Raw genomic sequence first — 14,676 nt, 5'->3', positions numbered from 1 at the left:
GGGGTCTCTGCGGGGCCCTGGTGGGCTTGGCTGAGGTTGCATTGAGGTGCAGCCAGCCAGGCCCCTCGACGACCTCCGAGGCAGAAATCCTTGAAGTCGGGATTTGTCTCAGATGTTAATCATCCAACTAGAGAATATCTAAGGTGTGGAAAACGAAAAAACACACACGACCATGGAGTCAGAGATTCTAACTCATTACAGGAGTAGAAAGCCTGCCTTTCACCCCACGCTGCCCTGGATCCCAGTCTAAAGTCTTGAAAACGAAGCAAATCCTTTGGAAGGCTCTCAGACTCTGAGGCTGGGCTGGGTTTTTGGAGCAAAAGATTTTCAACCTAAGAGCAACGGGTCTTGATTGTGAGGAAGGTAGACTGGGACAAGGAGGCTGCTAGGGCAAGTGGAAACCAAGGGAGAGGTCTGTATGGGGTGGGGATGGGGGTAGATGTGTGAGGAAGGTCAGCAGGTCACGTGGAGGCTTAGATCAAAGGCCTAGAAGAAATGGTCAACTTGCTCTCCTGCAGGAGCCAAGGGAAGGTGAAGGAGCACGAATGAGGCTTTGGTGAGTGTGTAAAGGAAAGGGAGGACTCTCAGAATTAAATAAAACACAAGCTTCCCAATTAAGTTTAAATTTCAGATAACTTTTTAAAAAATCTATAAATAAGTCTCATGAAATTCTGGGAACTGGAGGAGCTCCAAGCACCAGGTGGAACTACTGCCCTTCAAGGCAGCTGATCTGACAGTGCAGGCCACTGGCTAAGCCAGGCACCTATGGGAGTTGTGGCACTCAAATAGGAATCCTGACTATGAGAATATGGGGACTGTTGCCTCAGGCTGTCTTTGCCCCATAAAGTTCACTGTCTTCACACTTGGAGCTGTGAGCTTGTGGTCAGATCGTCTAATTTCCTCATTTAAACATTTTAAAAACTGTTATGGATTAGGTGAATGTTTACGGAGAAGATCATAATTTTAAATTCAGTACACATTTTGATGCAACTCATCCATTGCAAACCCTTCCGTGTGCCATCACTTATCCTACTTCGTCCCTATATTTCTGTGAGTTTCCATTCGACCTTTTTAACTAACCCTCTGCCCTTTTGATTATAAATGGTTGATATTCTAAACAGTTCCAAACTTCTAAATGTGACAGGGCCACCTTAGTCTCTTGGGGGTGCCACCAGTCTCTCTGAACAATAAGCCTGGACACTTTTGTGATTTTTAATTTTGTTCCACATTTTTCTCCCACTCTATCCAGGACCCTCTAATGTGATCCTTTTCAGAGCTGTTGTAGTTCATCTGCTCTCAGGGTTGTCAAGACTGATGTTTGCATGGTCCCATAGTCCAGGGGACGAGTTGGTTCTATGTGTCTTTTGGTTGTTGTCACTCTTCCTTGGATGAGGAGAGGCCAGTAGGAGCACATTAGATGGCTGCTTATACACTTTTAAGACCCCAGCCCCTGTTTACCAAAGTAGGCTGTATAATATTGTCTTTACAAACTAGATCGTGCCTGTTGACCTTGCTGTCCCCTGAAACAATGGTTCTAATACCACTAGGCTCAGTAACTCATTCCTCAAAGTATTTGGTTATGTCTAAGAAGTACTCATAATTGCTTCTAGTATGCTCTACCACATACATGGATATCTTTGTAAAACAGTAAATATGCATATACAAATATCCTCTGTCACACTTCTATGTATATCTATTCCTGATATGCTCACACTCTCCCGCTTACACCTGTTCAGTCATAGACCCACTGTTGCAGGGTTTTATAGAAAAAAGCATCTGTCTCTGTGGTCTATAATCCTTTCAAAACTCCCTGGTCTCCATAATTTTTTTCTAATCCTATTGCGTATTATATTCTCCTTCACCCAAGTTATCATTTGTCTACCCTGTAGCCTGTGAATTCCCTTCCCACCTTTCCCTTTGTACTTATGTTGTTGTTAGGGGTCATTAAGATCAGTTCACTTAGCAACAACAGAAGGAAACACCCTCCAGTCTTGCACCATCCTTGAAATAATTTTTGAACCTACTGTTCCAGTCACTGATTCAATCCATCTCATTGAGGGTCTTCCTCTTTTTCACTCACCTTCTGGTAATCATAAAAAAAAAAAAGTTTCTTTCATCTGAAACCTATTCTCGAGTTTTTATAATAGTAGTCTCATATAATGAAAGGTCCAAGTTGTCAAGGGTTTTGTCTAGTTTGAATCCACAATCAATGCTCATGGAAGCAGCAGTCAAGAGACCAAAAGGCGGCTTCATTGGGTAAATCTGCTGCACAGACTTATTTATTTTTGCAGATTCATCTCCTTTGGATGCTCCCTGCATCATGAAACATTTTTTAACAGTTCTGTTGGCACTGCATCCACATGTCATACCATTCAATAATTCTATCATATCAAGAAGAGTTGTACAATTATCACCACATTCAATTCTAGAACATTTTCTTTTTCCTTGTACTCATTGTTATGTAATTTTTTAAATTGTAGCAAAAACGTACACAGCAAAACATTCTCCAATTCAACAACTTCTACATGTAAGTGCCACATATTATACTCATGTTACACAACCATTATTGTTAACCTTTTCCAAATTATTCCACCACCATTAACATAAACTCAATTCCCCTAAGCAACCATTCTTCCTCCACCCATGGTAACCATTGGTCAAGTTTGGTTTCCTTTTTTTGGTAGTAAGTTTTCTTGATAAAGTATTTACATATCATATACTTACATAATTAAAATCACTTTAAACAAGAGTTGTATATACATCATCACAATCAGTTCTAATGTTCCCTCCCCTTCCCGCATCCCGTATGCTCCCCCAATTCCCTCAAACCTCCCCCATCCCTGATAAACCATTGCATCAGTTATTGTCTTTATGCATCCACTCTGTGCTTCACAAACTGAGGTACCCAACAGAAACAAAAAGCAAAATGGCAGGGAGAAAATAATAATATAATGATAAACAGTAAGAAAGAAAAGACCACCGTCAATATTTTAGAAAAAAGAGAAGAAATTTCTGTGGTGAAACAAGTAAAAATATTTGAGCCTAGAGCAAATTCTGTTGGGTCAAGAAGGAAGTTAACTGACCAAGTATTATACCATAGTTTCATCACCAAAATCAAGTGTACAATAATCTCTGTTTATAGTATAGCTCTCGAGTTCCTTGCCTGTGGTTAGAGGGGATCTGCCAGAGGCTTAATCTGACTAGATTCTCTATAGATGAATTTTAGGCTCTCACTGTCCTCCACAGCCTTCTACAAGTTGGGTGTTCACAATTTCAGCTCTGATACTTTTCCTTTCATCATATTTGGATTTTGTTATCATCATCTTTGGATCACACAGGCTTTTGTGCTTCTTAATGTGAATACAAGCCTTTAAGACCCCATACATTGTTTCAATTGATAGCCGGGCACCATCTGCTTTCTTCACCACACTTTACTATAGCACCTGTATCTTCAGTGATCTCTTCATGAAGCTGAATCTCGAGCAGGGACAAGTTATAAGAACTAACTGTTCTTGGATTGGGGCTAGAATTAAGTGGAAGTGCAGCATCTGTCTGCTTGTCCACAGAGTATAAATGATTGGTTTACTTTGGTGGTCATATTATGACAAAAACAAAAACCAACAACAAAAACAAAAAAAAGGCAGAAAAACAAAGAAAAAAAAAAAGAAAACATTGTCAATCATCCCTCTGTGGTATAAGGTGATTGCATCAATAACATCGAGTTTTCCAGTGACATAGAATTTAAGATACTGTTGATGGGGAGTTTATGCATGTATAATCCAACTTTGAGCTGCAATTCAAGAGTTGTTGCTTTGTACAGATTCACTACTTAATTAATTGAGCTCCATTAACACTGAGCATGGGGCTAGTGCTAGGGGAAATTTTCCTGTATCATTTCTTACAAGTCTAGATCCTTGCCTGTCATATTAATGCAAGGGGAGTATTAAAGTACTAAATATATTGTGGTTCTGGATCCCCTTTCATTGGACACCCATGAAGCCAGGGGTCCTACCCAAGGTCCAATGCCCACCATTTCACAGTCTAGGTGTGGCCATCCTGGCCATTCTTTGCTTCCTCTTCCATCAGAATACTGCCATCCTAAGTCCAAGGGTACAGGTAGTTTTGAGGTAGGACCCAGTTCTTTCAGTCTGGCTTCCATGTTGAGTTCTTCTGGTGTGGCCCTTTTGAATGGTATGTTACCTATAAGACCAGCATTTAAGGCCATCATAGTTCTTAGTCCATGGTGTGGTTCACCAAGGGTTGGGTAGAAACTTATTCGTAGTGTCTACCCAGGAACATAAAATCAGGCTTATTCTCTCCTTAGGTTCCCTGCAATTATTGCTTAGGGTCTCTTCCTGAAATGAAATTGATCATTTCTATTTAACCATCATACCCACCAATAGAAATATCAGTGCCTCCTCTGAAATGTAGATGCTCCCCTCCCTTGGTCTGAACCTGATTGTCCAGTAAGGTTCTCCTCTCATTCCTGTAGAGCAGTGGCTCTCAACCTGTGGGTCACGACCCCTTTGAGTGTCGAACGACCCTTTCACAGGGGTCTCCCGATCCATAACAGTAGCAAAATTACAGTTATGAAGTAGCAACAAAAATAATTTTATGGTTGGGGGGGGGCGTTGACCACAACATGAGGAACTGGATTAAAGGGTCGCGGCCTTAGGAAGGTTGAGCACCACTGCTGCCGAGGGCCTTTTGGTTTGTCACAGCCTGCCTCAGTGTTGCACAGCATCAAGTGGAGCGTGTTCTCCCTGTTCCCCTGCTTGAAGGAGTGGCCCCAGCCGCTGTGAGGACCAGAACTCGTTAGGGTGTTGAAAAACAAGGATGTTGCTTTGAGCACTAAGGTGCTCTTGATCCAAACCATGGGATTTTCAATTGCGTCATATGATTGTGAAAGTTAGACATTGAATAAGGAAGACAGCATTTGAATTGTGATGTGGTGCTGGAGAAGAACATTGAACGTATCATGGACTGCAAAAGGACAAACCCATCTCTCTTAGAAGAAGTTCTGCCAGAGTGCTCTTTAGAAACAAAGATGATGTGTTAGTCTGGGTTGACTAGAGAAACAAATTCATAGACACTCATGTGTGTATAAGAAAGAGCTTTATATACAAGAGCAGTTGAAGACTGAGAAAACATCTCAGCCTACTCCAGATCAAGCCCATAAATCCAATATTAGCCCATATGTCTGATACCAATCTGTAAAGTCCCCTTCAGACTCAAGAAACACATGCAATGATACTGAATGAAGGAAGATTACAAGCCAGTGGGTGGAAGGTCTTGTGGATCCAGTGGCGGTGTCAGCATCTCAGTGCTGGTAGGTATCTCCGTATGGCTCCTAAGGCTCCAGAGTTCTAGCATAGCTCCATGTGTCTTGTCGACAGAGATATCTCGCAGGAAGTGAGCATGTGTCCCACCTCCAGTGAACTATTTATCTCCTTAGCACCTCCAAATGAGGCCATCAAACTGCGACCTGCTTGACAGGCTAAACTCCACCCCTTCACCCTTAATCCTCTCAAATTGACAGCATAGTATGTAACTACCACAGATAGTTAGACTTCATCTTACATACTTTGGACATGTCAGGAGAGTTAAGACACTGGAGAAGGACAACATGATTGGTCGAGTGGAGGGGCAGTGACAAAGCTCTTTTAAGGAGTTGGATTGACACAATGGCTGCAACAATGGGCTCTAGAATAGGAACAGTTGTGAAGATGGTTCAGGGCTGGGAAATGTTTCCTTATGTTGTGCGTAGGGTCAGAACCAATTTGATAGCACTTAACAACAGTCTCATACAATATTGGTCCCTTTGTGATTAATTTCACTCAGCATAATGTCCTCCAGGTTTACCCATGCCGTGAAGTGTTTTGTAGATTCATAATTATTCTTTAATGTTGTGTTCTATTCCATTGGATGTATGTACCAAGGTGTCTTCCACTGATGGGTATTTAGGTGATTTCCATCCTTTTGCTATTGTGAATAGTGTTGTAATGAACATGTTTTTCTTATCTACTTGTGTCATGGCTCTTATTTCTCTAGGATATATACCAAATAGAGGTTTGTTGGGTCATATGACATTTCTATTATTAACTTTTTGAGGAAGCACCATACTGCCTGCCACAGTGGTTGCACCAATTTATAGTCCCAACAAAAGTGTATAAAGGTTCCAGTCTCTCTCCATCCTCATCAACATTTGTTGTTATCACTTTTTTAAGCTTTACTATTAATGCTGGATGAGGTGATATCTCATTGTTTTGATTTGTATCTCAAATGGATAATTATCATGAATATTTCTTCCCATGTTTATCACTTGAATTTCTTTGTTGATAAGTCTGTGCATGTCCTATGTCTATTTTATAATTAGATTGTCCTTTTCTTGCTGAAGTGCTAAAGTTTACTATAATTTTCAGAGACTATTTTTAATAACAATTTTTACAATAAATTAAGTAGCAGTTTACACTTCAGACCATCAGTTCAGACCACCAATTTTGTATTCAACACTTTAAACCACTAATCAATCCCTCAATAGTTTACCCTTCACTTGGCCCTTGATTTCTCTTCTCATTCTTGTGGACAACTATCTAACACTTTATGTATTTAAAAGCCATCAGCATTCTAGCCCATTGCTGTATCTTTCCCTTACCCTTTTCCATTCCCTTGCCCTTGCCCTCTCCCCCTTGGAAATTTCCAAAGTTGATTCCCTTTATCTTGTTTTGTTTTCTCCCCTTATGCCAGTGGTCTCATATAATGTTTGTCCTTTTGTGATTGACTTATTTCATCCAGCATAATGTTCTATAGGTCTATCCATGCCATGAGATGTTTCATCATTGTTTTTAAACAATGCATTGTACTCCATTCTTGATCCATTCCTCTATTGGATAAAATAGAAGATTCTTTTTAGGTTGTTTCCATCTTCAGCAAATAGTGCTGGCAGAACTGCTACTGTGACGAGTGCTGCAATGAACAGGGGTGTGCAATGCCTCTTCTTGTTATGATTCTTACTTCTTTGGGATATATACTCGACAGAGGGATTACTAGGTCATATGGAATTTTATTCCCATTGCTTGACGTAGTGCCATATTGCTTTTTAAAAATGGTTATACATATTTACTTGCCCACCAGCAATGTATGAAAATTCCAATTTCTCTGCAGCTTCTCCAGAGCTTGTTATTTTCTGTGTTGTTTTTTTTAATTCTTTCTTTTTTTTTTTTTAACATTTTATTAGGGGCTCATACAACTGTTATCCCAATCCATACACACATCAATTGTGTAAAGCGCATTTGTACATCGTTTCTCAAAACATTTTCTCTCCATTTAAACCCCCACATTAGGTCCTCATTTTTCCCCTCCCTCCCCGCTCCCCCCTCCCGCATGAGCCCTCTATAGTTTATAAATGGGTATTTTGTCATATCGTGCCCTGTCCGACGTCTCCCTTCATCCACTTTTCGGTTGTCTGTCCCCCAGGGAGGAGGTCACACACAGTTCCATGTAATCGGTTCCCTCTTTCCTACCCACTCTCCCTTTACCCTCCCTGTTTTGCCACTCACACCACTGGTCCTATAGGGCTCATCCGTCCTGGATTCCCTGTATTTTCAGTTCCTATCTGTACCAGTGTACCTCCTCTGGTCTAGCCAGACTTGCAAGGTCGAATTCGAGTCATGGTAGTGGGAGCGGGGAGGAAACCTTTAGGAACTAGAGGAAAGTTGTATTTCTCAGCATTGTTACATCGCACCCTGACTGGCTCATCTCCTCCCTGAGACCCCTCTGCAAGGGGATCTCCAGTGGCCTACTAATGGGCTTTGGATCTCCACTCCGCACTCCCCCCATCATTCACTATGGTAAGATTTTTTTGTTCTGATGATGCCTTACACCTGATCCCTTCGACACCTCGTGGTTGCATAGGCTGGTGTGCTTCTTCCATGTGGGCTTTTCTGTGTGTTTTAACGTGGCTGCCATGGTTACTTTAAGGAGATAACTCATCGTAGCTTTGATTTGGCTATGTGATGGCTAGTGATCATGAGCATTTTATCATATGTTTGTGAGCCATTTGGGTGTTGCCTTTTCATATCCTTTCCCTACTTTTTAACTGTGTGATTCATTTTCTTCTTGAGGTACTGTCATTTTCTATAGCTTTAGAAATTAGTCTCTTATCTGTTGTAGTGTTGTCAATTTTTTCCCTCAGGTCATGGGTTCTCTTTTTACATTTTGATAAAGTCTTTTTATACATTCAATTGTCTTATTTTATTAGGTGTCAGTCATCTATATTGTCTGCTGTGTACACTTCCTTCATTATGTTTGATATGCCCTGCAATAGGGCCCATATGTTTGCCCCTATTTTTCATGTCTTTGATCCATTTGAGTTCATTCTTATGCATGGAACGAGGTATGGGTCCTGTTTCATTTATCTGCAGGTAGAGATCCAATTTTACCGGCACTATTTCTTGAAGAGGCTATCTCTTTCCCATTTAATGTTTATGGCCTGTGTTGGTCTGGGTGGACTAGAGAAACAAATTCATAGGCACTCAATGTGTATAAGAAAGAGCTTTATATACAACAGCAATTGAATATTGATAAAACACCCCAGCCCAGTCCAGATCAAGTCCATAAATCCTATATTAGCCCATATGTCTGAAACCAATCTGTAAAATCCTCTTCAGACTCACAAAACACATGCGATGACGTTGAATGCAGGAAGATCACAGGCCAGTGGGTGGAAAGTCTTGTGGATCTAGGGGCAGTAGAAGGATCCCAAGGCTGGCAGGGGTCTCTCCACGTGGCTCAGCTGCATCAGCGTAGCTCCATCAAGCTTGTAGTCAGTAATGTCTCACAGAGAGTGAGTGTGTGTCCCGCCTCCAGTGAGCTAGTTTTCTCCTTAGCGCCTCCAAATGATGCCATCAAGCTGCAACCTGATTCACAGGCTAGACTCCACCCCTCTAAAAGTTGACACCTGCTTATGTAACTATCTCATGGCCCTTTGTTGAAGATCAGTTGTCTGAAGGTGGATGAATTTAATTCTGGGTTCTTTATTCCATACAATTGGACCAAGCTGTTATAACTATTATAGCTCTGTAATAGATCTTGAGATCGAGAAGGGAGTGGCTATCTATTTTGTTCTTGAGAGGTTCTTTGATTATCCTGGCTCTCTTACCTTTCCGTGTGAAGTTAGTAATCAGTTTTTGGATCTGGATCAGAATTGCATTCTATTTATAGATTCCTTTGGGTAGTGTTGACAATTTCCCACTATTATGCCTCCTTATCCATGAATATAGGATAATTGGTGAAGTAGTGGCTACGCCTTGGGCTGCTAACCACAAAGTTAGCAGTTTGAGACTCCCAGCTGCTTGAGACTCCCAGCTGGGTGAAAGCTGTGGCTGTCTAGTCTCAGAAGGAGTTACAGCTTTGGAAACCCCTAGAGGCCGTTCTACTCTGTCCTGTACAGTAGCCTTGAGTTGTGATCGACTCAGTGGCAATGAGTTTGGTTTTGGGTCCATGAACATGGCCTATTCTTCCATTTGTGTAGAGCTCGTTTGGTTTCTTGTGGTACTTGTTCTGTAGCTATCTTTGTACAAGTCTTTTGTTTCTTTGGTTAAGTTTACTCCTAAGTATTTCATCTTTTGTGTGGCTCTTATAAATGATATTGTTTTCTTGATTTCCTTTTCAGAGGTCTCTTCATTAATACACTGGAACTTGATTTTTCCCCCCCTACATTAATCTTGTATCCTGCCATGATGATAAATCTCTTGATAGTTTCCAACATTTGTCAAATTAATGAATTTTTTATATGTAAAATCATATTATCTGCAAATAGAAAGAGCTTCACTTCTTTCTTACCAATCTGGATTCTTTGATATATTTTTGTTGCCTAATAGCTCTAGCTAAGTTTTCCAGCACAATGTTAAATAACAGTGGGGATAGGATCATTTGTGTCTGGAGCCCATTGTAATCTTTTACGTTTGTCTCCATTGTTGGAGAGATTGGCCATTGGTTTTGCCTATGTGGCCTTTATTGACTTGAGAAATTTCCCAAGTATCCCTATTTTGTTGAGTAATTTTTAAAAAATGAGGAATGGGTGTAGGACATTGTCAAATGCCTTTTCTGTGTCTATTGATATGATCATATGGTTCTTATCTTTTGTTTTGTGGTGGAATACACCAATAATTGTTGTGGGGTTGAAACGTCCTTGTGCACCTGGTATGAATCCCATTTGATCATGGTATATATTTTTTGCTATATTGTTGAATTCTTTTGACCAGGAATTTGCTGAGACCAATTGTATCTATGCGCAGGCACAGATTATTGATCTGTAGTTTTCCACCTTGATAGTGTCTTTTCCTGGTTCAGGTATCAGGGTTATGCTAGCTTCATAAAGTGAAGATCCAGAGGGGTCTCGGGAAGGAGATGAGCCAGTCAGGGTGCCATGTAACAATGATGAGAAATACAACTTTCCTCTAATTCCTAAATGTTTCCTCCCCGCTCCCACTACCACTACCATGACTCGAATTCGACCTTGCAAGTCTGGCTAGACCAGAGGATGTACACTGGTACAGATAGGAACTGAAAATACAGGGAATCCAGGGCGGATGAGCCCTACAGGACCCGTGGTGTGAGTGGCGAAACAGGGAGGGTAGAGGGAGAGTGGGTAGGAAAGAGGGAACCGATTACAAGGAACTATATGTGACCTCCTCCCTGGGGGACAGACAACCGAAAAGTGGGTGAAGGGAGACGTCGGACAGGGCAAGATATGACAAAATAACAATTTATAAACTATCAAGGGCTCATCGGGGAGGGGGAGCGGGGAGGGAGGGGAAAAATGAGGACCTAATGTCAGAGGTTTAAGTGGAGAGAAAATGTTTTGAGAATGAAGTACAAATGCGCTTTACACAATTAATGTGTGTATGGATTGCGATAACAGTTGTATGAGCCCCTAATAGAATGTTTTAAAAAAACCCAAAAACAACAACAACAAAAGAAGTGAAGATCCGGGCACTATTCTTTCTGATAGCAAGGCACCCATCATCTGATTTCTTTACCTGATTTTCCTACAGCATCCGTATCTTCAGCGATCCCCTCATGAGGACAAGTGTGGAATAGGGCCTGTCATAAGATGTAATTGTTCTTCAACTCACTCACTAGTGTCGAGTTGATACCACCTCATGGCGACCTTGTAGAACAGGATAGAACTTCACCTGTAGATTTCCAAAACTATAACTCTTTACAGAAGTACAAAGCCCCTTCTTTCTCCTGTGGAGCTGCTAGTGGTTTCAAACTGCTAACTTTGAGGATTGCAGTCCAATATGTAACCACTATGTCACATTCTTAGGAGGTTATTCTAGGGCTTATTATTCAATGTGAGCTTAAAATCCAATCCTATATCTATGGTTTATTTATGTCCCTGGTTCACTTTAGAGACATCATTACCATTGGGGGTGGTGGATATTATCAATCATTTCCACATGATATGGTAATTTTATTGATCATATCATTAATTTAGCCAAAGGTATAGAATATAAAATACTGTTGGGAAAAAAAAAGTATACACATATAGAACAGCTTTTTAAACTAAAATCCATGGATTGTGGACTTGTACTGATTAAAAAACAAGTGACTGGATACTATTTATGCAAAAAATGAGGGTCGAAGCTAGGAAAAACTTTCAATAATGCTCATTCACTAAGGCAGAGTATAATAGCAAATATATGGTAGTCTTAAATTCACAAGTATTGGTTATTCTTGAAGCAAGAGATTTGAACCAAAGTCCAATGGTTTCCAAATCCAAATTTAGGATAGTCATCTGCTTATTCTCACACTAGGGCATTTCAGCCTTAAGTCCAAGGGAGTATTTCTGTTCCTTTGATCTGCAGGTTTGTTTAAGGTAAAGTCTGGTTTGCTAAGTGGGGTTTCCAAATTGGATCCTTCTGGTGTGGTCTATGAAGGATATTGTGTACCTCAAAAAGACAAAGTCTAAAGTCCCAGTAATCTGTAACACACAGTCTGGACCACCAAGAAACTCAGTATAAAATGCCTGATTATGAACTAATACAGGGTATATTCTCCTATTGGGGGGTCTATATATGGTAAGAGTTTTTCTCAATGGCAGGTTTCCCCTCTGGGTTTACTCCCCAGTAGAAGTGAAATCACATTCTCTGAGACAGAGACAACCACACCCCTCAACTCTGCACTTTGATTTCCATTACAATTCCCTGAAGACCCATACAGGAATGGCTGTTGATTTGGGGGTCACCATGGAGCAATGCTGTATGGCTGGAACTGATTGGTCTTCTCTCGCTCCTCCCAACATGAGAAACTTACCTCAGCTGGGATGTGTCTCCTCTGCCAAAGTGGTTTTTAGATGTACACATAAGGGTCTGATATATGGATAATGAACATCAGGTAGGCATACCATCCTGTTGCTTGGATACTGGATTAGACTATATGCACTGAGAACAGATGCCTGCCTTTGTTTTGGTGTTTATCCTTATAACAGTGGTCTCATACAATATTTGTCCCTTTGTGGTTGATTAACTTCGCTTAGTAGAATGCTTTCCCGGTCCATTCATGTCATGTAGTGCTTCCTGGTTTCATCACTGTTTTTTAGAGATGCATAGTATTCCATTGTGTGTATGTACACAGTTTCTTTACCCATTCTCCCACTGACGGACATTTGGTCTCCTTCCAATTTCTTGTTACTGTGACCTGTGATGTGATAATCATCTAAGTGCATACTTCTGTTCTTGTTGAATCTCATGTTATATCTTCTTTCGGGTATATACCAGGCAACGGTATTGCTGGGTTGTATGATATTTCTACTGCCAGTTGTTTTAGGTAGTATCATAACGCTTTGCACAAGGGTTGTACATGTTTACAAGTGCACCAGCAGTGTGTGAGAGCTTTAATCTCTCTGCACCCTCGCCAGCATTTGTTGTTTTCTATATTGTTTCATTTTTTTAAACTGGACTATCATTGTCCATGTAAGATGATATCTCTAGTAATCATGAGCATTTTTTTCAATGTGTTTGTTAGCCATTTGAATGTCATTTTTGGTGAAATGTATGGTCATGTCTTTTTCCTCCTTTTTAATTGGATTATTTGTTTGCTTGTTTCTTATTGAGTATTGCCATTTTCTGTGGATTTTAGAAATTAGTCCCTTGTTACTGTGACCTGTGAACTGTGTAGTTGCTAAAGACTTTTCCCCAGTCCATTGGCTCTCTTTTTAATCTTTTGATGAAGTTTTTATTAAATTTATATGCATAAGTGTTTTATTTTTAATAGGTCCCAGTCATCTATTTTGTCGTCTACTGTGTGGCCTTCCTTTAGTACATTTGGCAGTATGTGTATGCCCTGCTGGGAGAAAGACACGGCTTTCCGCTCCTATAAACAGTTAGAGTCTCAGAAACTCACAGGGGCAGTTCTATCCTCTCATATCGAGCTGCTGAGTTGACACTGGCACGATTGCAGTGATTTTGTTTTGTTTGTTTGGTATGCCCTGGAATAGGACGCACATTTGTTCCTGTTTTCTCGTTGATGATCCTTGTACCTCTGAGATTGACATGTAGGCCTTTGATACATCTTGAGTTTGCTCTTGTGCATGGAACGAGGTAGGGGTCCTGATTCATTTTTCTGCAGGTTCAATTTTGCCAGCACCATTTGTTGAAGAGGCTATCTCCTTCCCATTTAATAATTTTTGGCCCTTTGTCCAAGATTAGTTGCTTGTAAGCAAGTGGATTTATTTCTGCATGTGCCAGTACCAGGCCGCTTGGATTACTGTGATTGTGTCACAGATTTTGAGAGCAAGTAGTGTGAGGTCTCCTACCTTCTTCTTGTGGAGTTCTTTCCTTATCCTAGGTACTTTCCCGCTCCATACTAAGTTCGTGATTATGTTGTCCATTTCACTAAAGAAAGAAGTTGCTATTTGGATGAGAACTGCATTACATTTATGGATTGTTTTAGCTAGTATTATATTTTCACAACAGTAAATCTTCCTGTCTATGATCATAGGGCATTCTTCCACTGATGTAGGTCTCTTTGTTTTCTTATAGTACTGACCTTTAGTGTTCTCTGTACAGGTCTTTTGTTTCTTTGGTTAGGCTTATTAGTATTTGATCTTTTGTGTGGCTTTTATAAATGGTACTTTTCCTTGATGTCTTTTCAGAGTACTCTACCCTGGTATACAGGAATGTAATTGATTTCTGCTTGTTAATCTTTTATCTTGTTCCATGACTGAATCTCTTGATTGTTTCCAACAATTTTTGTTGTTGTTGACTCTTTCGCATTTTCTATAAATAAAATAACAGCCTCTGCAAATATTGAGAGTTTTACTTCTCCTTTGCCTGACTGTATTGCCTGGATTTATCTTCAATGTGTATGGTTCTGAACCTTCCAGTATAATGAGAAATAAGACTGGTGGGGGGAATCCTTGTATGGTTTCTGTTCCCAGGTGAAATACTTTCAGTTTTCCCCCATTGAGTATGATATTGTCCATTGATTTTTTATATATGGCTTTTATTGTGTTGAGGAATTTCCCTTCTTTTCCTATTTTATTGGGTGTTTTTGTCAAGAATGGATGTTGAGCTGTCGAAGGGATCAGGTATCAAGCATCCAAGAACAAAAAATCATATCATTGTAAAGGTGGGTGAGTGCAGAGTGGAGACTCAAAGCCCATTGGTG

General features: G+C 40.5%; 1 protein-coding gene across 1 annotated transcript in view; it reads right to left on the bottom strand.

Annotated features, from left to right (window-relative positions):
- The window catches only part of NIPA1 (NIPA magnesium transporter 1), an 84,267-nt gene extending 71,510 nt beyond the window's left edge, over positions 1–12,757 (bottom strand). The window contains exon 1 of the mRNA XM_004699733.2: positions 12,652–12,757. Within this exon, the coding sequence (XP_004699790.2) occupies positions 12,652–12,757 (106 nt within the window). The remainder of the gene's footprint in view (positions 1–12,651) is intronic.
- Positions 12,758–14,676: the final 1,919 nt, after the last annotated feature.

The sequence above is a fragment of the Echinops telfairi genome, unplaced genomic scaffold (genome assembly GCF_000313985.2).
Source record: "Echinops telfairi isolate 266 unplaced genomic scaffold, ASM31398v2 ScPeMD7_7475;HRSCAF=8513, whole genome shotgun sequence".
In the NCBI taxonomy this organism is placed as follows: Eukaryota; Metazoa; Chordata; class Mammalia; order Afrosoricida; family Tenrecidae; genus Echinops; species Echinops telfairi.
This window is presented reverse-complemented; position numbering and strand designations above follow the sequence as displayed.